Below are 24,083 nucleotides of genomic sequence, written 5' to 3' on the forward strand. Positions count from 1 at the left end.
CAATAAGCAGGGCAAGTCAGGCATATTTGGCAGCAACACTTTTACTTATTGTGTTGAGTGTTCCATAAATACTATAATTTGAAGACACATGCAAAATGGGTTCTTGTTCAGATTAAATAATGTCACATTAGCACAGGAGCACTTCAGTCTCTGCTCTATTTTTTGGTGGAACTAAGTTACCCTTCAATTCTCTGTAACACAAATACCAATTAGCCAGGTAGGACACACTTTTATTTTCTCCCTTGGGAAGGCTTGGGCTGACAGTTGCTATAGCAACTCTGCATTTGTGGATTTGGGAGTTATGAGGAATTTAATGCAACATTTGTTGGAGTTTCACACCGTGGGATGGTGGAGGAACCCAGGCTTTGAGGCTCCCAGGGAATGTGCCTGGCTCTGCCATGATTTGGGGCTCTCCCAGGGACAGCTTTTGGGGATTGCAGCTTTTGTTTAAATTTTTTTATCATTTTTGTTGAAAGGAGGATTCTGACACCAGGAATTTCTCATTGATGCGCTTTCACTCCACCCATCACTTCATTATCTGCATGTTCAGATGCTGAAGTGCTTGATTCCATCCAGCCTGGACTGTGTCCCTGAGAGCAGCCTGGAGTTTGGGGATCTGGCACTGGAGCTGTCCTGGGTGAAGCCTGAACTGAGGAGCAGCTCCAGGCTCTGGAGAGCCTCAAAGCACAGGGTATCCAAGAAAATCCACTTCTGTGGAGTGCTGGAGTTCCACCTTTTAACTGAGGAGAAACTCGGTGTTCTCTGAAATCTAGGAGTCAAATACTCAGTGGAATTTTTGGAAGGCTGATGACCTTCACTACAAAGGTGATCCTGGCCTAGGTTTTTACCAGGTTACATAACAACACTGCTGAAAAGTGTATAAAAACCCTTGTGAAAACCTTTGAGTGTCTGTAGGGTTTCAGTTCCAATTTCTGTAGAACTGAACAAAAATTCCAAGCCCAGCTGCTGTAAAGGTGAAGTTCTCAGTGAGATTTCCTTTATTACCTCCTGCCCTCATTGGCCTCCCCCGTGGGAATGGGGGCTGTGAGCAGTCACAGACTGGGAGGTTTCTAAGGTGTCCCTGCTGCCATGGTTAACCCTCAGCAGGAGCCCAGCATTCCCATCTGTGTCACCCAAGTGCTGCAGGAACCGAGGTTCTGGAGCTCTTGGTCTCTGCTCTCCTGCTTTCCTCTCCCTGGTGCTCCTTTGTTCCCTGCACAGACACTCACAGACCCAGCACCCCTGGCTAGGGCTGGGCTATGGCCTCTGAGGCTCCTGGAGGAGGGAACACCCAGGAAATACAGAATATTCCTGGCTGGGCTGGTTCCCAGTGCTCACGGAGCCACCAGCAGCTCTGGCACAGCTCCCTCTGCCACCAAGGCTGCAAAAGGGAAAGGAAAACGGCAAGGAAACCTTGGTGCCTGAAGGTGGGCACCTGGGACTGTGGGTGTGCCCAGCTGACACTCAGGGGCAGCAGGGAGAGGGGGAGATTTGGCACTGGAGTTTGGGAAAGGTTCTGGAGTTGGCACTGGAGCTGCCCATGCCAGGGATGGCTGGGGAAGGAGCCTCTGCTCCTCAGTGGTGTCCTGAAAAAGCAAAGACATTTGGCAATGAACGGGTTCCACACACAGTGGTGTCCTGAAAAAGCAAAGACATTTGGCAATGAACGGGTTCCACACACAGTGGTGTCCTGAAACAGCAAAGACATTTGGCAATGAACGGGTTCCACACACAGTGGTGTCCTGAAAAAGCAAAGACATTTGGGGATGAACGGGTTCCCAGAGTGCTGGATTCCCCAGCAGGGCTCTCTGGGAAGGGGTTCCTGCCTTTGCTGGGTCCTGGCAGGGGATTGCCCCCAAGCACTGCCCGGCAAAGGAGGCTGCAGGTCTGTGTCTGTCTGCAGCAGGGCAGGCACTGAGAGGCAGGGAGGAGCACCCGTGCACACTCAGAGTGAAATAGGGGCTGATTGCAGTAATTAGATGCTCCTCAGAAGACCATAAATTAACGGTGATTATGATTCTTGAAAGAACAGAAGCAGAAGGTGCAGTAACCGTGGCTCTGCTTTATCACATTTGCTGCATTGTAATGCTCCTTTAATGTTAATATGTACTTTTGTAGTAAAACCTAATTGCAAACACGGAGCAGGAGGAGCCCAAGGCCACAATCGTGTTCCACATAATTACCTGGCAGGGGGGGCTCCCCCAGCCAGCAGTGCCACCAGCACAGCAGGTAGGGCTGTGCAGGGAGGGCAGAGCTGGCAGGCAATGAGCCCCAGCCCATGCAATGTTTGGGTTTTGGAGAGCTCTCTGTGCCAGGGAGCAGCAGGACCGCGCTGGGGTTGCTGCTCTCTCACAGGGGACACGGGCTCAGTTAAGCAGAAGTGACTCCATCCCTGTCCCCAGGGGCTGCTGTGTCACCAGGGACCCTTTGAAGCCTCTGAGTGGCTGCTTTGATGTCTGATGTTGGCACTGAGGGATCTCTTTGCTGGGATAATTCTAGCCCTTTCCATTCCCAGCTGTGCTGAGGAGACAGAAAAGAGAAAGCATTTGGAAGATGGGAACAGAAATGGAACCCAGAAAGGAGAGGACATCACAGGGGTGGAAATCCCAGAATATCCTGAGCTGGAAGGGACCCACCAGGATCCCCCAGCCCAGCCCCTGGCCCTGCCCAGATACCCCAAATCCCACCCTGGGAGGGTTTTCCAAAGGCTCCTGGAGCTCTGGGGCCGTGCCCATCCCTGGGCAGTGCCAGCACCCTCTGGGGATGAACCTTTGCCAAAATCCAGCCTGAGGCTCCCTCCATGGCACTGGGGCAGCCCTGGCAGCTGCACCAGCTCCTCCCCAGGTTTCTCTGTCTCCGTTGGGACCATTCAGCACCAGCCCCAGGTGTGGGCAGTCTCTGTGTGACTGGAGCAGCAGATTTGGGAACATTTTGGTGCCTTCCCACCTGTGGCCCGTGGCTCTCAGCATCACCAGCTCAGAGCAGGCCACAGCTGCCCCTGCCCTGTGCACACCCTTTATGCCACAAAGGAGAAGGGGGGAAGGAAGGTCCCTTTTCCCCTGGAATTTCTGGTGCACACTTAACTGCCTCTGGCTAAAAAGCAACACAATTTTTAAAGGGAAAAACGTGTAGGTGTTTAATGCATAGTGTTGACAGTACTTTTTTTGTTCCTCTTTTTTTATTTTGGAAAATGTAGCATTGCCAGGAGGGTTTTGCATCTGAAAAGCCAGCCCTGCACGGGCCTTGGCAGCCCTATCAACAGTTCTTATCTGCAGCACAAGCTGACAGCCCCTCACCGGGAAATAATTGCAGCTCCGCGGAGTCCAGGGCAGTAATTACTGTGCTGATGAAACTTTCTCCGTGCTTGCCTTGTGATATCTCTGAGTGTCAAACCCACTGGGCTGACATCATCATTTCCCTTGCACAGACCGTGCCACGCTGCTGGGCAGGGCTGGGGTTTCCAGGTTGCTGAATTGCTGAGGCAGCCGAGGGAAAAGCTCAGCCTTGCAAAGCCCTGTCCTGGGATTAACGGGGCGGGCACCCATGGGAGCTGTGGAGTTATGGAACAGCTCCTCAAGGTCAGTCAGGAAGGAATAAATCACAGAATGAGCAGCCTCAGGCAGGGCAGGGTCAGTTTGTGACCATGTGTTCCCACAGGAATGGTGAAACCATGGCCAGAGCCCTCAGGGGCTGATGTGCTGGTGAACGTGGGGCTGCTGTGGTGGGGTTTGGGGATCCCAGAGGGGACTCTGTGATTTTAAGGAGTATTTTGCATTTCCTGTGTGTGCAGGGGTTAAGGTAAGCGATGGTTTCCCAGAGGCACTGCCCCATCCCTGCAGCCCTGATCCTCTGCCATGTGCATGTTTGAGGGGAGCCCCCTTTCAGGGGGTGCTGTGGGTCACTCCCCGTGCCAGTCCCTGCAGGGTTGTCCCCTGTGGGCTCAGCCTCAGGACAGGGGGCTCTGCTGGGCTGGGGGATGGAGCCCAGGTGAGTTCTGCTGCAGGAAGCCCCGGCTCCCTTTGCTGCTGCTTTGTTTGGAGTGAGTTCCTGCCCCTGCAGAGCATCCCAGAGCACACAGCCCGGGTCTGAGAGAGCAGAGCACAGCCAGGCTCTGCCCCTGTGTTGTACAAACACAATCTGGTGTTTGGAGGCAGAAATAATGGCTGCTGATTCTGAGCTCATCAGCAACAGAGCCTGGAGGGCCCCTTCACTACAATGGCAGTTATGCAGATGGTTCTCAATTTCCTTGTGAAGGTGGATGCTGGAGTCAGGCTTTGCTTTGATCAGGGCTTTCAGCAGCAAGAATTGGTCCTTGAGCACTTCTGGCAGCTCCTGTGAGTGCATGATGAGAGCAAAGGGCCCCAAATGGAGCAGCCCTGCAGAAGGAGCATCCCTCGTGGCTGGAGTGGAGCTTCCCCTCTGTTTGTTTTAGAATAAACAGGAACAAAAGGAAGGAGCAAGGAGAACTGCCAGGAGAGGGGCAGGAAGGGCCAGGGGAAGTCTTGCTTGGAGAGAGTTCATGGGATGGGTGTCACAGAGGGTGAGTGACTTCCCAGGGCACTGCCAGGGCACCATCCTGCCCCAAACCACTGGGGGTGAAGAGAGCATTCAGCCCTGGAGGCAGCTTCCCGGGGAAGGGGTTGGGTTGGGAGGGACCCTAAATCCCACCCAGTGCCAGCCCTGCCATGGCAGGGACACCTCCCACTGCCCCAGGGACACCTCCACTGTCCCAGGTGCTCCCAGTGCCAGCCCTGCAATGGCAGGGACACCTCCCACTGTCCCAGGTGCTCCAGCCCCAGTGTCCAACCTGGCCTTGGGCACTGCCAGGGATCCAGGGCAGCCCCAGCTGCTCTGGGCACCTGTGCCAGGCCTGCCCACCCTGACAGGAACAATTCCTTCCTGATATCTAATCTAAACCTCCATTCTTTCAGCCTGTTCCTCCAAAAAGAGTAAAAACCCCCGAGCTGCAGGCACTGGGAAGGGAATCTCCTCTCCACACAGCAGGGCCTCTGTGGATCCTGGAGAGAGCTCTGGAGATGCTCTGACACCAGCATCAGCTCCTTTGAGCACAGCAGAGCTGGGCACTGCTGCCTTTGCAGGGCGAGAACTGAGCTGCTCTGCAAGGACCATCTTCAGTCCAGCAGGGCCTGTCCAATGCACAGCAAAAGGTAGGAGTCTGTACACAAGAGATGGGCACAAAAATATCGACTTGCAGGATTTATTTGTTGCTTAAGTGGCTTAAGCAGGCATGTAATAATAATAAAAATAGAAACCATCATGCTCAGTCATAGAAATTGCCTCATGTTTTGTCTTTGAGGCATAAGCTTAGCAGAAGGTTAAAGAGAAACAACAGTGAATTTTTGTAGACTAAAGCAAAAAATGTGCGTCCCAACCCTACCGTGTCCAAAGTGATTTGGGGGTGTTTATATTTCTGCAATAACAGCTTTTCTTGCACTGTTGATTGCTCATTAAACACCATCCACTCAGTCTTTAGCTGCCTCTGCCACAGCAAGGAAAGCTGAGGCTTAGCCCTGCCCAGGCTCAGTCTCATGGTTTTGCCAGTGAAAAATAACGTGTGTGTTGTAAATTGAATAACTGGAGTGTTCACAAGCTCCACGTTGGCCTTACCTCTAGAGACGCTTATTTAAGAGAGGGAGTAGGAGGACAAAACAAGCGAGGAACAATATGCTCTCATCTTCCTCTTGTTCCTCTGATTTACATCTCCAGCATCAGAGCAGCCTGTAATGTTTAATGGGGATAATTAAATATCATTTGGAGACAAGATAGCTCTTTTTAGTGGGAGCAGCTCCTGCTGAACCTGGAGCTAGCAGCAGTAATTCACAGGGAGCTGCAGAGAGGCACGGGAGGCTCAGCAGACTCTCCTGGGTGGCAGGAAGGAAAAGCAATGGAAATCAATGCCTTTAGCCAAGGTGCTTAAACGTGATTAGAGCTGAAGAAAGTCTTGTAAAAACTGGTATTAGGGAGTAGTTAAGATTTATTCTGGTGCCTTAATTGGAGGACCAAGGAAGTCAAGTGATTTGATTCTCCAGAACTTGAGAATCAATGTTGTTTTAGCTGGTTTTATTGACTGAAAGATGAACTCTGATAATGACTGCAGATAGGGAAGGGAGGTCAGGGCCTGCAGATGTCCCTGGTGGTGCACAAGGGACTGAGCCCTGCCTGGGCTGGGTCTGATGGCACCAGCCAGCCTTTCCTGGGGCACAGCCCAGCCTGGGCTGCCCATGGTCCAGCGGGGTCTGGGGCTTGGGGGCTGCCCTCAGCCCAGCCCGTGCTGCTGGACTTGGAGGTGATGCCCAAAACAGCAGGGACTGGGTCAGGTCCCAGAACAGCAGGGACCAAGTCAGGTCCCAAAACAGCAGGGACTGGGTCAGGTCCCAAAACAGCAGGGACCGGGTCAGGTCCCAGAACAGCAGGGACTGAGTCAGGTCCCAAAACAGCAGGGACTGGGTCAGGTCCCAAAACAGCAGGGACTGGGTAAGGTCCCAAAACAGCAGGGACTGAGTCAGGTCCCAGAACAGGAGGGACCAAGTCAGGTCCCAAAACAGCAGGGACTGAGTCAGGTCCCAAAACAGCAGGGACCAGGTCAGGCCCCAGAACAGCAGGGACTGGGTAAGGTCCCAAAAGAGCAGGGACTGGGTGAGGTCCCAAAACAGCAGGGACTGGGTCAGGTCCCAGAACAGCAGGGACCAGGTCAGGTCCCAAAACAGCAGGGACTGAGTCAGATCCCAGAACAGCAAGGACTGGGTAAGGTCCCAGAACAGCAGGGACCGGGTCAGGTCCCTGTGAAGCACCTGGGCTCAGCTCAGCCTGGCCCAGCTCAGTTCAGAATAGACCCTGGCTCAGTGCTCTCAGAATAGACCCTGGCTCAGTGCTCTCTGTCCCAGCCCAGCTCAGAGCAGAATAGACCCTGGCTCAGTGCTCTCAGAATAGACCCTGGCTCAGTGCTCTCAGGACAGACCCTGGCTCAGTGCTCTCAGAACAGACCCTGGCTCAGTGCTCTCTGGCCCAGCCCAGCTCAGAGCAGAATAGACCCTGGCTCAGTGCTCTCAGGACAGACCCTGGCTCAGTGCTCTCAGAATAGACCCTGGCTCAGTGCTCTCAGAATAGACCCTGGCTCAGTGCTCTCAGAACAGACCCTGGCTCAGTGCTCTCAGGACAGACCCTGGCTCAGTGCTCTCAGAACAGACCCTGGCTCAGTGCTCTCTGTCCCAGCCCAGCTCAGTTCAGAATAGACCCTGGCTCAGTGCTCTCAGAACAGACCCTGGCTCAGTGCTCTCTGGCCCAGCCCAGCTCGGTGCTCTCTGCCCCTCGTTGGCCGCAGGTTCCGTTTGTCCCCAGTCCCCAGTGTTTGTGCTCTCAGGCTCCTGGAGGCTCCTGCGGGGCTGCAGCAGCTGTGCCGTGCACTGGGCACCAAACAGCCCTGGGGAGCTTTCACAGCGCTCAAGGCACCATAACCAGGCTCTGCTTTTTTATCCTGTTCAGACTCATTAATCAGTTACAGAGTCACATTCGTGTCTGCAGCTCCTTAACCTCTGTCAGGCCAGCGAGGAGTTAAACACGTGAGCTGGTTTGGGTGTAAAACTCGGGGTTTTCTCCCCAGACTGCTCGGTCTGAACACCCCAAATGCCCTGAATGCCTGGCAGTGAATGGTCTGACTGGCTGAGTGTGGGAGGGGATTCCAGAGTTTCCTCGGGGCTGGGGATGGAGTGGGAGCTGCGGTGGCACTGGGCAGGACGGGATCGCCTCTCGAGTCTGGGTATGGCTGGAATTGTCACCGCAGCGGCTGATCTGAGACGGAGGTTTGCTTTATTCCTGCAATAAAAGGCAGCGGTAGATAATTAAGAGAGAAGCGCTTCCCTGGTGCTCTGGGCCGATGCACGCGGGTGCTTCCCAAAGATACCGGGGATCGTGGAGCCGCTGGAATTTGGCAGCTCCTGAAACGCTAGACTTTCGGTAATTAAATCTCATTGAAATGAGCACCTAAATGATCTTGTATTTGGTGGGATTACCCATTGCCAGTTTAGCATAACAAGAAGCGCCCATCTGCGTGTCACAGCCCCAGGACTGCGCGGAGCCGGGGTAGCAGTGGTGGTGATGATGATGATGATGATGATGATGATGATGATGATGATGATGCACCGGGCAGTTGCCATGGCAACGCTGTTCTAATTGTGACACATCAGTAGCAACAAGAATGGGCTGGCTCCAGTCACGGAGTTAATGAAAGGCAAACTGGCACCGCTCTGGGGAATGCTGGGGAGGAGGAACAGCTCCGGTGCCCGGGGACATCCCAGCCCTGCCCTGCTCCGGCCTCTCCTGCCCGGTGCTTCAGCCCCCTGGGGCTGGCCCAGAGCTGCCCGGGGCGCAGAGCCTCCTAAAGGGAATTTTCAGCCAGGGAGATGCTGCTGGTGGCTGGCACAGCCTCAGGGGGAGCTTTGGGGTTCTTGGTTCCTGCAGGGGCATCTGAGCAGCCCTGTGTGGGTCCAGCCCGTGTGGGGCTTCAGCTGCTGCCCACACCCCGGCTCTGACCATCTTTTTTATCGTTTTGACGTTTAAATTGCTTTTCTTTAGTACAAGGAATGATTTTCCTTGTGCCAGGGTCTAAACTCCCAACGATGGCTGGTCAGGAGCAAAGGCTTTGCTGCCTTACCCAGGAATCTTCCATTCTTTCAGCAGCTCGACCACACTCCCTGCTCACTGTCACCTTTCAGAAATGAAATCATTTTCATAGAATGATTTGAGTTGAGAGGGACCTTAAATCCCATCCAGTGCCATGGCAGGGACACCTCCCACTGTCCCAGGTGCTCCAGCCCCAATGCCCAGCCTGGCCTTGGGCACTGCCAGGGATCCAGGGGCAGCCCCAGCTGCTCTGGGCATGCTAACAAATGAAGGAATAAATTAATAACAAGAATAAATTAATTGCTGACTGCTCTGGTCCCCCAGCACATTCCACAGTCCATACCCAGCACTGTGGGGCCTGAGGACATGTCCAGCCATAATGAGTTTTTTCTAAGTAGCCAAAGCAATTTGTAAATGCTCTGCTTTAACTAATAATTACATTAGCATTTCAAAAGTCACTGAAGAAATGGCTTGCTTCATATATGTATATTTGTCATGTTCTTTACTGCTCCAAGGTCTTTAAAGAGAAGTAATAAGTGTGGGATTATCCTCTCCCTCTCCCCCTCCTGCACTGGCACTGCCTGGCACTCCAAATTCCCCTGAAGGTCTCCAAGCAGAATTGGATCTTTCTTTGTGTGCAAATCCATGGAGTGGATTCTCAGCGTGGGCCTGGGTCAGAGCTCTCTGCCACTGAAGGATTGCAGCCGACTTTGGGCATTTGTGGCACCGGGGCAGCCGAGGTGGCCACGGGCAGGGCTGGGCCATGGTCACCTCCTGGGCACTGGCTGGGCAAGGGATGGTTGGTGGGGCTGGTTTGAGGCTCTGCACACTGCTTGGGCTGGGAGGACACTGGGAATGCTGGGCTGCCTCAGTACAGAGGGCAGTGGGGGGTGACCCTCCCTGCATGTGGCACTTGGGGCTCTGGTCTGGGGGACAAGGCAGGGAGCAGCCAAGGGCTGATCCTGGAGGGCTTTGCCCAGCTCAGGGATCAGCAGCTCCCAGGGAAGGGCTCGAGGGGGCTCCCTCCCCTCAGTCTGCTCTCAGGGAGCCACAAGGGAGGGCCACAGGCTGCACATGAGGTGCCTGCTCCCTGAAATGGGCACCCTGGAGTGGCCAAAGCAGGAGGAAACTGGGTGGGTTCTGCAGAAACCATCCCCAGCTGGTGCTAGCAGGGACTGCCCAGGGCTGTGTGCCTGGGCAGGGTCACTGCAGCCCCCGGGCTCACTGCACACATCCAGGGCTGTGAGTGACCAGGCTGTGGGGTCACTGTGCTGTGGTCAGTGAACATCTGGCACCCAGCTGTGCAGGGGAATAAGTTTTGTTCTCCTGGGAAGGCCAGAGGGTTTCGTTTTGGATGGGGAATGTTTGGGGTGAGATTTTGTGAGCCTGGTGTGCCAGGTCATGGAGGATGTTCAGTTGCTGAAGCAAGTGGAGGCAAAGGGAATTTATTAACTGGAGTGTCTCAGAAAAAGAGCAGTTTGATCTCAGGGAGAGCCTTCCAAGTGGGCCAGACTGGCTGGATATAAATCAAGCATTCATATGGCTGGGTCAGGGCAGGCAGAATTGGAGTGAGAGGACAGAAAAAAGGTGTTGGAGCTTGCTCTGTAAGGTGAACCCTCTGTGGGGATCTGTGCTCTCCTTAGGGCATGGCCTGGGCTGGAGCAGCCTGTGTTCCTCCTGGCAGGACTGCTGCTGGAGGGCCCAGGAGAGCCTGGGTGGGGTGGGCACTGGGGCACAGCCAGGCAGGGCAGGAGGAGCCCCGTGCTGGGGCTGCCTGGCACTGCTGGCCTGATCAACCCCTCTTGTGAGGCTGGCTTGGGGCTTGACTTGTTCCTTTTGGTTTGTTTTCTCAGTATTAGCTCACTGTGTGTGACTGGGGAACTCTTAGCAGTGCTTGTTTTATTTATTCTGGATTAGGGGTTTAATTTTGCAAGGCCTGAACAGCTGAGGTGAGATGGCTCCTTGCAGTCCTGATGTGTGGCTGTGTGATTTACTGGAACAAAACTGCAGCCCCAGGCTGGTAGAGAGCCCGAGGGGAGAGAAGCACCAGGGCACCCGTGCCTGTGTCTCCAGGCTGTGAATGATGCTGGCACTGCTCCCCGTGCTGGCAAGGCAGGGCTGCACTCAGAGTTCCCATTGCCATGGCAACCTGGGCACATCCAGGAGCTGAGCCTGGCCCTGGGCCCCCCGTGCCTCCCCCAGCCCCGACCTCACCTGCCCAGAGCCACAGGGGCTGCGGGAGCTCCTGCTGCTGCTTCCATCCTGCTGCTCCTCACGGAGGAGTCCCCGTGCTCGAGATGCTCCCTGCCCTGCCTTCCTCCTGCAGCTTCCTCCTGCAGCTTCCTCCTGCAGCTCCCTCCTGCAGCTTCCTCCTGCAGCTTCCTCAGGGCTCCGTGCACAGGGAGGCAGAGCAAGGTCTGATCCCTGCAGTGCATCCCTGCAGCTCCCAGAGCTGTGCATCCCTGCTGTGCAACCCTGCCATAGATCCCTGCAGCTCCCAGAGCTGTGCATCCCTGCTGTGCATCCCTGCAGCTTCCCAGAGCTGTGCATCCCTGCTGTGCATCCCTGAAGCTCCCAGAGCTGTGCATCCCTGCAGCTTCCCAGAGCTGTGCATCCCTGCCATGCATCCCTGCAGTGCATCCCTGCCATGGATCCCTGCAGCTCCCAGAGCTGTGCATCCCTGCTGTGCATCCCTGAAGCTCCCAGAGCTGTGCATCCCTGCTGTGCATCCCTGAAGCTCCCAGAGCTGTGCATCCCTGCAGCTTCCCAGAGCTGTGCATCCCTGCCATGCATCCCTGCAGCATCCCAGAGCTGTGCATCCCTGCCATAGATCCCTGCAGCTCCCAGGGGCTTTGCCTGGAGTTCACTGTGCAGCTGTTGGTAAGGCAGGAGTGTGTGTGTGTGTGTGTCTGTGTCTGTGTGTGTGTGTGCATGGGGAGGCTGCCTGGGCTCTGGCCCCAAAGGCAATATTTGATCCTGGAATGTTTCTGGGAAGGCCAGGGCCCATCCAGGACTCTCTGCTGTGCTGATGGCCGTGGTCTATCTCATGGAATGCTTCAGAACCTTCCACAGCTCCTCTCTGAACCTGGGCACGGGGCTTTGGCATTTGGAGATGTTGGGCACTGCAGGGCTTGGAGAAACCTGGTCTGGTGGGGACATCGTGTGCTCCTGGAGACATTGTGTGCTTCTGGGGACATTGTGTGCTTCTGGGGACATTGTGTGTCCCTGGGGGCATTGTGTGACCCATGGGGACATTGTGAGCCCCTGGGGACATTGTGTGCCTTGGGGACATTGTGTGTCCCTTGGTGACATCATGTCACCATCAGGTGACATCATGGACATTGTGTGTCCCTTGGGGACATTGCATGCCTTTGGGGACATTGCGTGTCCCTTGGTAACATTGTGTGCTCCTGGGGACATTGTGTGTCCCTGGTGACATCTTGTGCCCCTGGGGACATTGTGTGTCCCTGGGGACATTGCCTTTGGGGACATTGTGTGTGCCCCTGGGGACATTGTGTGTCCCTGGTGACATTGTGTGCTCCTGGGGACATTGTGTGTCCCTGGGGACATTGTGTGCCTTTGGGGACATTGTGTGTCCCTCGGGACATGGTGTGCCCAGGGCCAGCCCTGTGCAGTGCCCACCACCCTGCAGAGACACAGCCCTGGGGTCTGACATTATTTTCCTCAAAATCTCCAGCTGAGGGTTGCAGGGTTGGGTTTTTTTCTCCTTTTACATTGAATTATTCAATTGCTGAAGTGAGTAAAATTAAAGATTTCTAGACTGGTGACGTTTGGAATGTAAGAAGGATAGCAAAATCTGTTTCATTTGAACTCTAATCTCTGGTCATGTATAAAATGAATAAAATGCAATAAGTGTGGAGAAATATGATTTACAACAGCAGCTAGAGTCTGGCTCTGAATGCCCAAAAATGCCAAGATTGTGTGTCAGTCAATTTAGCAGTGCAGTGGCGAGGGGGAGCAATGAAATGAAGGCTTGCTCTTTTTTCTTTTCCTTTTTGTTTTTGTTTTTTGTTTTTTGGAAGAAGTGACAGATGAAGAATTATTTCTAGCTCAAAAAAGCCAAGTGCTCAGCCCGTGAGAGAGGGAAAAGCCATTATTGTAATAATAGAAGTGGAGGATGTACATTACTCCTGCTGCACTTTGTGTTTGTCTCCTTTAGTGATGTGTAACTTATTTTAGAACTATGATCACAAACAGGAATGCCAAGCAAGAGATGTTAGACAGCTCTGAGGATTGATAATGGGATTTCTGGAGCTCTTCCCTCTGGCTGTGCCTGAAATCCAGCCAAGCTCTGACTCAAGTCCCTGGGTGCCCCAGCAGGGGTGGGAGGTGCCAGGACCCTCCTGCACGGGGAGCAGCCCCTGGCTGGGTCCTTCATCCACTGCAAACTGTGTCCATCCCTGTGGGCCTGTGCTCAGCAGGGAAGGAGCACCAGGAGAGGGGCCTGCAGCTGTGGCTGTCCCTCTGCTGTCACCAGCCAGGCCAGGGATCACAGCCCATCCCATCCCGTTATCCCATGCCGTTGTCCCATCCCATGGATCCCATCCCATTATCCCATCCCGTTATCCCATCCCATCCCATGGATCCCATCCCATTATCCTATCCCGTTATCCCATCCCGTTATCCCATCCCGTTATCCCATGCCGTTGTCCCATCCCGTTATCCCATGCCGTTGTCCCATCCCATCATCCCATCCCGTTATCCCATCCCATGGATCCCATCCCATTATCCCATCCCGTTATCCCATCCCGTTATCCCATCCCGTTATCCCATCCCATTATCCCATCCCATTATCCCATCCCGTTATCCCATCCCATTATCCCATCCCGTTATCCCATCCCATCCCATGGATCCCATCCCATTATCCTATCCCGTTATCCCATCCCGTTATCCCATTATCCCATCCCATGGATCCCATCCCATGGATCCCATCCCATCCCGTTATCCCATCCCGTTATCCCATCCCGTTATCCCATCCCATCCCATGGATCCCATCCCATCCCGTTATCCCATGCCGTTATCCCATCCCATTATCCCATCCCATTAGCCCATCACATGGATCCCATCCCATCCCGTTATCCCATCCCGTTATCCCATCCCGTTATCCCATCCCATCCCGTTATCCCATGCCGTTATCCCATCCCATTATCCCATCCCATTAGCCCATCACATGGATCCCATCCCATCCCGTTATCCCATCCCATGGATCCCATCCCATCCCATGGATCCCATTATCCCATCCCATGGATCCCATCCCATTATCCCATCCCGTTATCCCATCCCGTTATCCCATCCCGTTATCCCATCCCATCCCATGGATCCCATCCCATCCCATGGATCCCATCCCGTTATCCCATCCCGTTATCCCATCCCATTATCCCATCCCATCCCATTATCCCATCCCATCCCATGGATCCCATCCCATTATCCCATGCCATCCCTCAGTGGGATCCCCACCCCAGGGGCACAGAGCAGCAGCAGCAGGAGGGGCCAGGGGAGCAGAACCTCTCCTGCTCTCCTGCGCAGGGCTGGGGGTGCACAGAGCTCACTGCAAACCCCCCTGCCCTCGCAGGGTCACTTCTCCTGCACCTCCCTGACTCTTCTGTGCAAGGACAGTGAAGCACCAGCTCCAAACCCCTTCAATGCCCTGCTGGCCTGAGCCAGGGCCAGCCCTGTCCTTTTCTTGGTGAGTGACCCCCACAGCTCCTGGGCCCCTTTGCTGTCTCTGAACCTGGCACAGAAAGCCAAGGCAGCTCTTTCTGCAGCATTGGAGGAATCTGCTCAGTGCTGTCTGTGTGACTCGTGGGGCTGCCCCTGACACTGCTTCAGTTCTCCCTCAGCCATCAGATGCTGCTTGAAAGCAGCACTTGCTTTCTTCCATTGCTGCTCTGTCCAATTATCTGGCTAATTTAATTTCCTTCCAGATAAGCTGTTAGAGTTTCTCTCGCAGGCTGGAGGGACAAAATTCCTCCTGTCTGCATCTGCATCAGCACCCTCAGAGCAATTCAGCATTTGCTATTTTGAATTATCACACAAGTTATGGATATAACCCATAAACGTTTATTTTTGGTGCATGCAAATTTCTTGCATAAGGAGGTTCCTAATATAAGGGAACAAGCTGTATAAAATACTTAGCTGGAATAACTGAGATACTTAAAATACAGACATTCACTTCAGCTCTCCTCCACACGTTTGCTGTGAACCACGAGCTGGCACACTCGCTGTGCTGGGTGCTCTGGGGACGTGGGAATGGATGGTGGCTCTGACAAGGTGACATCAGGAGCAGCAGTTTCAGCCTGCAGGCGCTGGGAATTGGGAATTTGTCCTTTCAGTCCTGCTTGCTCCGTGCTGGCTGCCTCTGCCTGTGGCCCTGCAGGGGAGCCTCTCTGGGCATGTGAGTGAGGTTTCCTGAGGGTGGCTGAGCCTCCTGCTGCCAGGAACGTGCTGGGACACAATCCCCCTGCACCCCTGCATCCCTGCATCCCTGAACCCCTGCATCCTGCACCTCTGCACCCCTGCACCCCTGCACCCCTGCACCCCTGCACCCCTGCATCCCTGCATCCCTGCATCCCTGCACCCCTGCACCCCTGCATCCCTGCATCCCTGCATCCCTGCATCCCTGCACCCCTGCATCCCTGCACCCCTGCACCCCTGAACCCCTGCATCTCTGCATCCCTGCACCCCTGCACCCCTGCACCCCTGCATCCCTGCACCCCTGCATCCCTGAACCCCTGCATCTCTGCATCCCTGCACCCCTGCACCCCTGCACCCCTGCATCCCTGTACCCTGCATCCCTGCACCCCTGCACCCCTGCATCCCTGCACCCCTGCACCCCTGCATCCCTGCACCCCTGCATCCCTGCACCCCTGCATCCCTGCATCCCCTGCATCCCTGCAACCCTGCTGTGGGTGCTGCCACAGGGAATGGGACACAACTCTGCCCTCACAAGCTGGTCTTTTAGATGCTTCTGTCTGAGGAATTCTCATCTTGTTGGCATAATTTGTTATTGGGAATTAGGAATTGTTCCCTGGCAGGGTGGGCAGCCCTGGCACAGGTGCCAGAGCAGCTGGAGCTGCCCCTGGATCCCTGGCAGTGCCCAAGGCCAGGCTGGACACTGGGGCTGGAGCACCTGGGGCAGTGGGAGGTGTCCCTGCCATGGCAGGGTGGGATGGGATGGGATTTAAGGTCCCTTCCCCCAGACCACTCAGGGATTCTGGCTGTGCAGCCCATTCCCTGAGCCATCCCACAGGGCTCTCTGTGCCTGCCTGGCTGTTTCTGCTCTGATGGCTGTGATCAGCACAGCTCCTGTGATTTCTGTATAGATCAGATTTGTTTATAGACCTTGACACTTGACTCACCTCCTTCATGCAGAAAAGGCAGTTCTTTGCTCATACAGCCAGTTCTTTATTCACACAGCCAGTTCTTTATTCATAGCCAGTTCTTTATTCACATAGCTCATTTTTACAGGAAATATCAGAAGGCACCGTGTTAAACCTAACTGGTTAACAACACACTGAAACTCACTTTGTGGGTCAGTAAATGGCCTTTGTGCCTGCCCACCAAATCTTCTCTTTCTGGATGGTTTATTTACATATTGTGTTCACTGATTGCCATGGGACAGATTTGTTGTTTTTTACAGGTGCAAATGGTTCTCTTAGCAGAAGGGATTGTGGTGTAGCTGCTTTCACTCTGGTTTAGTTGTGCTAGCTGCTTTCACTCTGGTCTGTGGTGTAGCTGTTTTCATACTGGTCTGTGGTGCTAGGTGCTCTCATTCTGGTTTAGTTGTGCTAGCTGCTTTCATTCTGGTCTGTGGTGTAGCTGCTTTCACTCTGGTTTAGTTGTGCTAGCTGCTTTCATTCGGGTCTGTGGTGTAGCTGCTTTCACTCTGGTTTGTGGTGTAGCTGCTCTCATTCTGGTCTGTGGTGTAGCTGCTTTCACTCTGGTTTGTGATGTAGCTGCTTTCATTTTATAATGTCTCTACCTGCATGCAGCAGGTGCTGGCACAGGTTTGGGGTCCCCAGGGAGGGCACAGGGCTCCTGCAGGAGGGGCAGGGCCCTCTCCCACCCCTTGCACCCCCAAATCTCCCAGAGCACATTTCCATTTGGGTCCTTTCACCTCCCATGGTTTTGCAAAGACACAGCGCAGGGGAAGCTAATTTTAATTTTTATTAAAAAGTGTTTCTCATTCTTATATTTGCACAACATAATGTAGAGAATGAGATAGAATCTTCAGATGACTTGGAAAAGCCTTCTGGGAGATTTATAAACCGTCTACTTCATCTGTAAGAACATTTGTTTTAATTCCCATATAAAAGTGAGATAAATTGGCTTGTAATAGCACGAGTCCAAAAATATCTCAAGTTACCACTTTATTTCCATATTGCAACCTAACACAATTCAGTGCATAATTAGAAAGCTGGATTAGAGAAGAGGAGCAGTTGCTCCTGATTAGACTGAAGGCAAAGCTTTAGCCTGCAAAAAGGGTTCTGACTCCTAAAGGGACTTTTCAAAGCTCTGCAGCTCTGAGTTAAGTTGTTCTATGAACTGGCAGCTCAGTTCTTCTGGCCCAGCAGCTGGAAATCTCTCCTGGGTTGGCAAAGACAGAGGCCTGATCCTGCAGGGCTCTGCTTCCCAGAGAAATCACAGTTCATGCAAAATTAGCCATTGATGTATTTTGTTCTATAAAAATTGCCCGTTATTAGATGTGTGTATTCCAGGCCAGTCCAATTTTCTCTCAAGGTTTGGAAGGCAATTTTTGTGATTTGCATGAATAAAGCAAGAATCTGGAAAACATAAAAATCTAAAATTCAAATGGAAATCACTTATGTAAAAGCCATGATAAAATCTAGGTGCCTTTGCATGTGAATGATGTCCTCGGGGTTGGGTTTTCTCCAGTGCCTGCTTCAAAGTCGCTGCATTTGCAATGCAGTGTGTGAAGTTAAGATTTGTCAAAAGTCAGAGTCTGCTGGAGAGAGAAGGAGATTTGGGTGAGAGTGACCCCTCAGAAGGATTTGTCCTTCTGTCAGAGCAGATGTGGCTCCAAACCCTGCAGGGGAGTGGCCAGGGAGACCAGCACCAGATTGCTTTAGAAAGCCTGGATTTCCTCTGGCAACACTTCCAGTCATGGGATGGGACCCTAAATCCCCTCCAGGGCCACCCCTGCCATGGCAGGGACACCTCCCACTGTCCCAGGCTGCTCCAGCCTGGCCTTGGGCACTGCCAGGGATGCAGGGGCAGCCCCAGCTGTGCCAGGGAACAATTCCTGATTCCCAAGATCCCATCCAGCCCTGCCCTCTGGCACTGGGAGCAGCCATTCCCTGTGCTGTCCCTCCAGCCCAGGTAAATGCTCTCTCTCTCTCTCTCTCTCTGCAGTTTCTTGTAGCTCCTTCAGGCCCTGCAAGGCCACACTTGTGTCACCCCAGAGCCTTCTCCCCTCCAGGCTGGATGAGCTGGGTCCCAGTTCTCATTCATGTCAAATTCCAGCATCTCTCGCTAAATCTGCATCTTAATTTCTTAATTTAATCTCAGGTTTGGGAGCTGCCAGGTTCAGCAGGCAGCTGTAAAAGGCACGCATGAGTTATTAGAGTCCCATTGTCAGTTAAATCTGATCCTTTGTACTTTAAGTCACCCATTTGCATTCATCTAAAATGCTTCCCGAGAATTTATCAGAAGAAGTGAAATAAGAAATGAAATAGTTTCACGTAAACTGCATTTTTATGTCTGACTGGTAAAACCACAAAGCAGAGATAAAACACATAAAACTGAGGCTCTGCATAATAAGCATATCTATTAGTTTCCCTTATCTTTAGGCTGCTTCCATTTGTCATGAGAAGCTTTGTGTGTCACTCATCCCTCCTTGTTCTACAAATGCTCTTTTCTGCCTCCCTTTTATCTCCCATCGGCATCTGCAAGGTGGGAGCTCTGGAGGTGCTGCCAGAGACCCCTTTGATTAAATAATCAAATAATCATCTCACCTTCAACCCCTTCCCAGCAGGAGAAATCAAACCCAGCTCCTGAGCTGCTGCTGCTCGGGATGGAGGGGAAGGGTTGGACCCAAGGCTGAGGCAGCTCCAGTCAGGCCAGTTCCCCCCTGGGGCACAGCAGCAGCTGCAGGGTGCCCTAATTGCATAAATCACAATTAAACCTGTGGGAACTGTGTTAAGGCCCCTGGGAGTCTCTGTCACTGAGGCTGTGGGTGGATCAGGCAGGGCATTTGTGTGGGACATCACGGTGGCTGCAGGGCAGAGGGCTCAGCTCCCTCATCTGCATTGCAAACTGGTTAAAAATCGGTGTAAAAGGGGGTGGTTGTGTGAGCTGCTGCAGCCTGGCCAGCCCTGTGGTGTGTAGCATGCAAACTGGTTAAAAATTCCTTTGCAACTGGTGTTTGTGTGGGAGATGCTGCAGGCTGGCCAGGCCCTATGTGTAATGTGTGCAAATTGGTTAGAAATGACTTTACAGTGGGTATTTATGTTTGAACTGCTGCAGCCCCCACCCATGGTGTGTAACTCAAGCAGACAGGTTAAAATCCCTTTCCAGCAGGTACTTACTTGTGTGTGAAGTGCTACAGCCCCCACCCTGGTTCTAATCCCTTTCCAGCAGGTATTTCTGTGTGTGTGAGGCACTGCAGCCCTGCCATGGTGTGTGACACACCCAGACAGGTTACAGCCCCTTTCCAGCAGGTATTTCTGTGTGTGTGAGCAGCACTGCAGCCCTGCCCTGGTGTTTATAACACCCAGACAGGTTACAGCCCCTTTCCAGCAGGTATTTCTGTGTGTGTGAGGCACTGCAGCCCCACCATGGTGTGTGACACACTCATACAGGTTACAGCCCCTTTCCAGCAGGTATTTCTGTGTGTGTGAGGCACTGCAGCCCTGCCATGGTCTGTGACACACCCAGACAGGTTACAGCCCCTTTCCAGCAGGTATTTCTGTGTGTGAGAAGCACTGCAGCCCCGCCATGGTGTGTATAACACTCATACAGGTTACAGCCCCTTTCCAGCAGGTGTTTCTGTGTGTGTGAGCAGCACTGCAGCCCTGCCCTGGTGTGTATAACACTCATACAGATTACAGCCCCTTTCCAGCAGGTATTTCTGTGTGTGTGAGGAGCTGCAGCCCTGCCCTGGTCTGTGACACACACAGACAGGTTACAGCCCCTTTCCAGCAGGTATTTCTGTGTGTGTGAGGCACTGCAGCCCCAGCATGGTGTTTATAACACCCAGACAGGTTACAGCCCCTTTCCAGCAGGTATTTCTGTGTGTGTGAGGCACTGCAGCCCTGCCATGGTGTGTGACACACCCAGACAGGTTACAGCCCCTTTCCAGCAGGTATTTCTGTGTGTGTGAGGTGCTGCAGCCCTGCCCTGGTGTTTATAACACCCAGACAGGTTAAAACCCCTTTCCAGCAGGTATTTCTGTGTGTGTGAGCAGCACTGCAGCCCCAGCATGGTGTTTATAACACCCAGACAGGTTACAGCCCCTTTCCAGCAGGTATTTCTGTGTGTGTGAGCAGCCCCAGCCCGCTGACCCCGTGCGTAACCCGTGTCTGTTGTCCGCAGCTCTACATCCAAACCACCACGCTCACCATCTCCATGAACCTGAGCGCGTCGGTGGCGCTGGGGATGCTCTACATGCCCAAGGTTTACATCATCATCTTCCACCCCGAGCTGAACGTGCAGAAGCGCAAGCGCAGCTTCAAGGCGGTGGTGACGGCGGCCACCATGTCCTCGCGCCTGTCGCACAAGCCCAGCGACCGCCCCAACGGCGAGGCCAAGACGGAGCTGTGCGAGAACGTGGACCCCAACAGTGAGTACGGGGCTCCCCAGCGCTCCCGGGCTGCTCCTGCTTGGCTCCATCGCGGCCTTTGCGGCTCTGGGCTGGTGGTGGGGTTCTCTGCTCTTGGCTCTGATTTTCCACTGGTGCTGTTTGGGGGCAGCGCCTCAGGAGGGGTTGGGGAGCTGTGAGTGACCCGTACCCCTGCTGCTTTCCCTCTGAGGGGGAGGGAACCCTGCACATCCCCTGGGCACAGAACCCTGCACATCCCCTGGGCACAGAATGCTGGGCACAGAACCCTGCACATCCCCTGAGTACAGAACCCTGCACATCCCTGAGCACAGAACCCTGGGCATAGAACCCTGGGCACAGAACCCCAGGCACAGAACCCTGCACATCTCTGGGCATAGAGCCCTGCACATCCCCTGGCACAGAACCCTGGGCACAGAACGCTGGGCACAGAGCCCTGCACATCCCCTTGGCACAAAACCCCAGGCACAGAACCCTGCACATCCCCGGGCACAGAACCCTGCACATCCCTGGGCACAGAACCCTGCACATCCCCTGGGCGCAGAATGCTGGGCACAGAACCCTGCACATCCCCTGGGCACAGAGCCCTGCACATCCCCTGAGTACAGAACCCTGCACATCCCCTGGGCACAGAGCCCTGCACATCCCCTGAGTACAGAACCCTGCACATCCCCGGGCACAGAACCCTGCACATCCCTGGGCACAGAACCCTGGGCACAGAACCCTGGGCACAGAACCCCAGGCACAGAACCCTGCATATCTCTGGGCATAGAGCCCTGCACATCCCCTGGCACAGAACCCTGGGCACAGAACGCTGGGCACAGAGCCCTGCACATCCCCTGGGCACAGAACCCTGCACATCCCCTGGCACAGAACCCTGGGCACAGAACCCTGCACATCCCTGGGCATAGAGCCCTGCACATCCCTGAGCACAGAACCCCAGGCACAGAACCCTGCACATCCCCTAGGCACAGAACCCTGCACATCCCCTTGGCACAAAACCCCAGGCACAGAACCCTGCATATCCCCTTGGCACAGAACCCTGCATCCCAGGTACAGAACCCTGCAGCCCAGGTCCAGCTGGCCCTGGCAGGGACAGGTTCCCAGGCAAGCACCAAATTCATCAATAATTCTGCTAACCCCAGTTTTCACCCTGGTTCTTGCAAAGTTGCTTTGCAAAAATCTCACGGTCCCTGAAGATTTCCATTTAGGGATTTTATCTGGTCTTAATGCAAATCTTGCCACTGATTTAAAGGGAAAATAGATGGCAAAGACACTTCTAGTTTCCTTAATGTGCATAGCAGAGGATAGCACAGCACGAAATTACAGACTGAGGCCATCAAATTTGATTTGCATTTGAATCTGGAAGGAGCTGAGGAAGGAGACAGCTGCACAGCTCTGAGCACGCTGCAAAGCTTTGGGCACGTCTGCAGTTCCTGTGCAAAGCCAGCTCTGAATGTGGAGAAATGCCCCTTCCCTGCCCATGCTCCACTGGTCTGTTTGCTGCTGGAATCCCTGCCACGTCTTGTCCTGTCAGTGCTGCTGGAATTCCTGCCTCTGGTGCTGCTGGAATTCCTGCTTTAGTAATGCTGCTGGAATTCCTGCCTCTAGTGCTGCTGGAATTCCTGCTTTATTAATGCTGCTGGAATTCCTGCCTCTAGTGCTGCTGGAATTCCTGCTTTATTAATGCTGCTGGAATTCCTGCTTTATTAATGCTGCTGGAATTCCTGCCTCTAGTGCTGCTGGAATTCCTGCTTTATTAATGCTGCTGGAATTCCTGCCTCTAGTGCTGCTGGAATTCCTGCTTTATTAATGCTGCTGGAATTCCTGCCTCTGGTGCTGCTGGAATTCCTGCCTCTGGTGCTGCTGGAATTCCTGCTTTATTAATGCTGCTGGAATTCCTGCCTCTGGTGCTGCTGGAATTCCTGCCTCTGGTGCTGCTGGAATTCCTGCTTTAGTAATGCTGCTGGAATTCCTGCCTCTAGTGCTGCTGGAATTCCTGCTTTATTAATGCTGCTGGAATTCCTGCCTCTAGTGCTGCTGGAATTCCTGCTTTATTAATGCTGCTGGAATTCCTGCTTTATTAATGCTGCTGGAATTCCTGCCTCATTGCTGCTGCTGGAATTCCTGCTGTCAAAGCAGAGTGGGAGCAGGCAGCAGATCCCTGGCACTGCACTTTTCCTCCCCCTGCTCACCCCTGCAGGATTTATCCCTGATGTCTGATCATGCGGGTGTACAAAATCCATTCCAGCTGGGAAAGCCAAATTCATCCTTGGAAGCTGGACTGGGGTCCAGTACCATGGACAGAGCCACGGACAGAGCCAGGGACAGCACCATGGACAGAGGCAGGGACAGCACCATGGACAGAGGCAGGGACAGCACCATGGACAGAGGCACGGACAGAGGCAGGGACAGCACCATGGACAGAGGCAGGGACAGAGGCAGGGACAGCACCATGGACAGAGGCACGGACAGAGGCAGGGACAGCACCATGGACAGAGGCACGGACAGAGGCAGGGACAGCACCATGGACAGAGGCACGGACAGAACCATGGACAGAGGCAGGGACAGAACCATGGACAGAGGCACGGACAGAACCATGGACAGAGGCAGGGACAGCACCATGGACAGAGGCACGGACAGCACCATGGACAGAGGCAGGGACAGAGCCATGAAATGGTTCTCACAAATGAAGGACTTGCAGCTGGAGAGAGCCCCGAGTGCAGGAGGAAATAAATGGAATTCCTGCCCTGGGCTGTTCCCCAGTGGCACTCAGGGCCCTCTGCCAAGGCAGATTTCAGGAAGGGAAGGGAGGAAAGGAGATTTTGAAACCCAGCTGGGCCAGGGCAGGGGATTGTGTTGCTGATGCACTTCACTAACCACTCTTTGGATCAACTAAGCTGAAATTAGTTTCTCCACCACAAACCCCAAGATGTAAGAATTTCCTGCCAAAACTTGGCCAAAGAGAAAAGCACCCAAGGTGTGGTGCTGGAATGTTCCCTGTGGAAGCTCAGCCTGGGGACATCCCCCCCCCAGGGTCCCCTCCTGCTCTCATCCTCCTGTGCTGCATCTTATTGCTGCTCTCAGCCTTCTGAGAATATTCTCCCCTCCCACCAAAGAACAGCCAGACTTTATTTTGGGAAGGAAATATTTCTACTATAAATACACAGTGCTCACCTAAGCCCTGTGTTTGTGGTCAAACACCCATTTTTAGTCCAGGGCTGTAGACCAGGACATGTTTCTAAGAGGCACAAGGGGCAGAGGCCCCTGGCTTGCCCAGATGTGCCACCTTTGCCTTGAGCCTTCACTGAGTGGGATTTCAAAGCTCATAAATGTGTTTGTTAGGAAATGTGCCATCGCTGACTTTCTGCTTTACGCTTCTTTTTTATCATTTGTGAAATAAGTATTTTAAAAACATTTTCATTATTTATGTGGAATTCCATCTGTTCATAGTCTCAGCTGCACCAGCACTGCTCATTCACTCGCCAGGTCTGTGCGTTCATAACAATTACTAGAAAATCAAATGATATAAACTTCTGCTGTACTTAAAGGTTTTGGGGTGCATTAGTGCCAGGGTAACTGCTGCAGTTACTGTGCTGTGGCATTGATTGGGTCATTGATCAGC

The 24,083-nt window shown here is 53.6% G+C and overlaps 1 protein-coding gene across 6 annotated transcripts in view; it reads left to right on the top strand.

Annotated features, from left to right (window-relative positions):
- GRM7 (glutamate metabotropic receptor 7) overlaps positions 1 to 24,083 on the top strand; it is a 197,690-nt gene that overhangs the window by 154,204 nt on the left and 19,403 nt on the right. For 5 of the 6 annotated variants that reach the window (XR_013183884.1, XM_077184693.1, XM_077184689.1 and 2 more), the window contains one exon: positions 20,215 to 20,461. The exons of the other annotated variant lie outside the window; for it this stretch is intronic. Coding sequence is in view for 4 of the 5 variants with exons in the window: in XM_077184693.1 (XP_077040808.1) it covers positions 20,215 to 20,461 (247 nt within the window). In the remaining variant the exon portion in view is untranslated. The remainder of the gene's footprint in view (positions 1 to 20,214; positions 20,462 to 24,083) is intronic. 6 annotated transcript variants of the gene reach the window in all.

Source organism: Agelaius phoeniceus, chromosome 11, assembly GCF_051311805.1.
Source record: "Agelaius phoeniceus isolate bAgePho1 chromosome 11, bAgePho1.hap1, whole genome shotgun sequence".
NCBI classification, from domain to species: Eukaryota; Metazoa; Chordata; class Aves; order Passeriformes; family Icteridae; genus Agelaius; species Agelaius phoeniceus.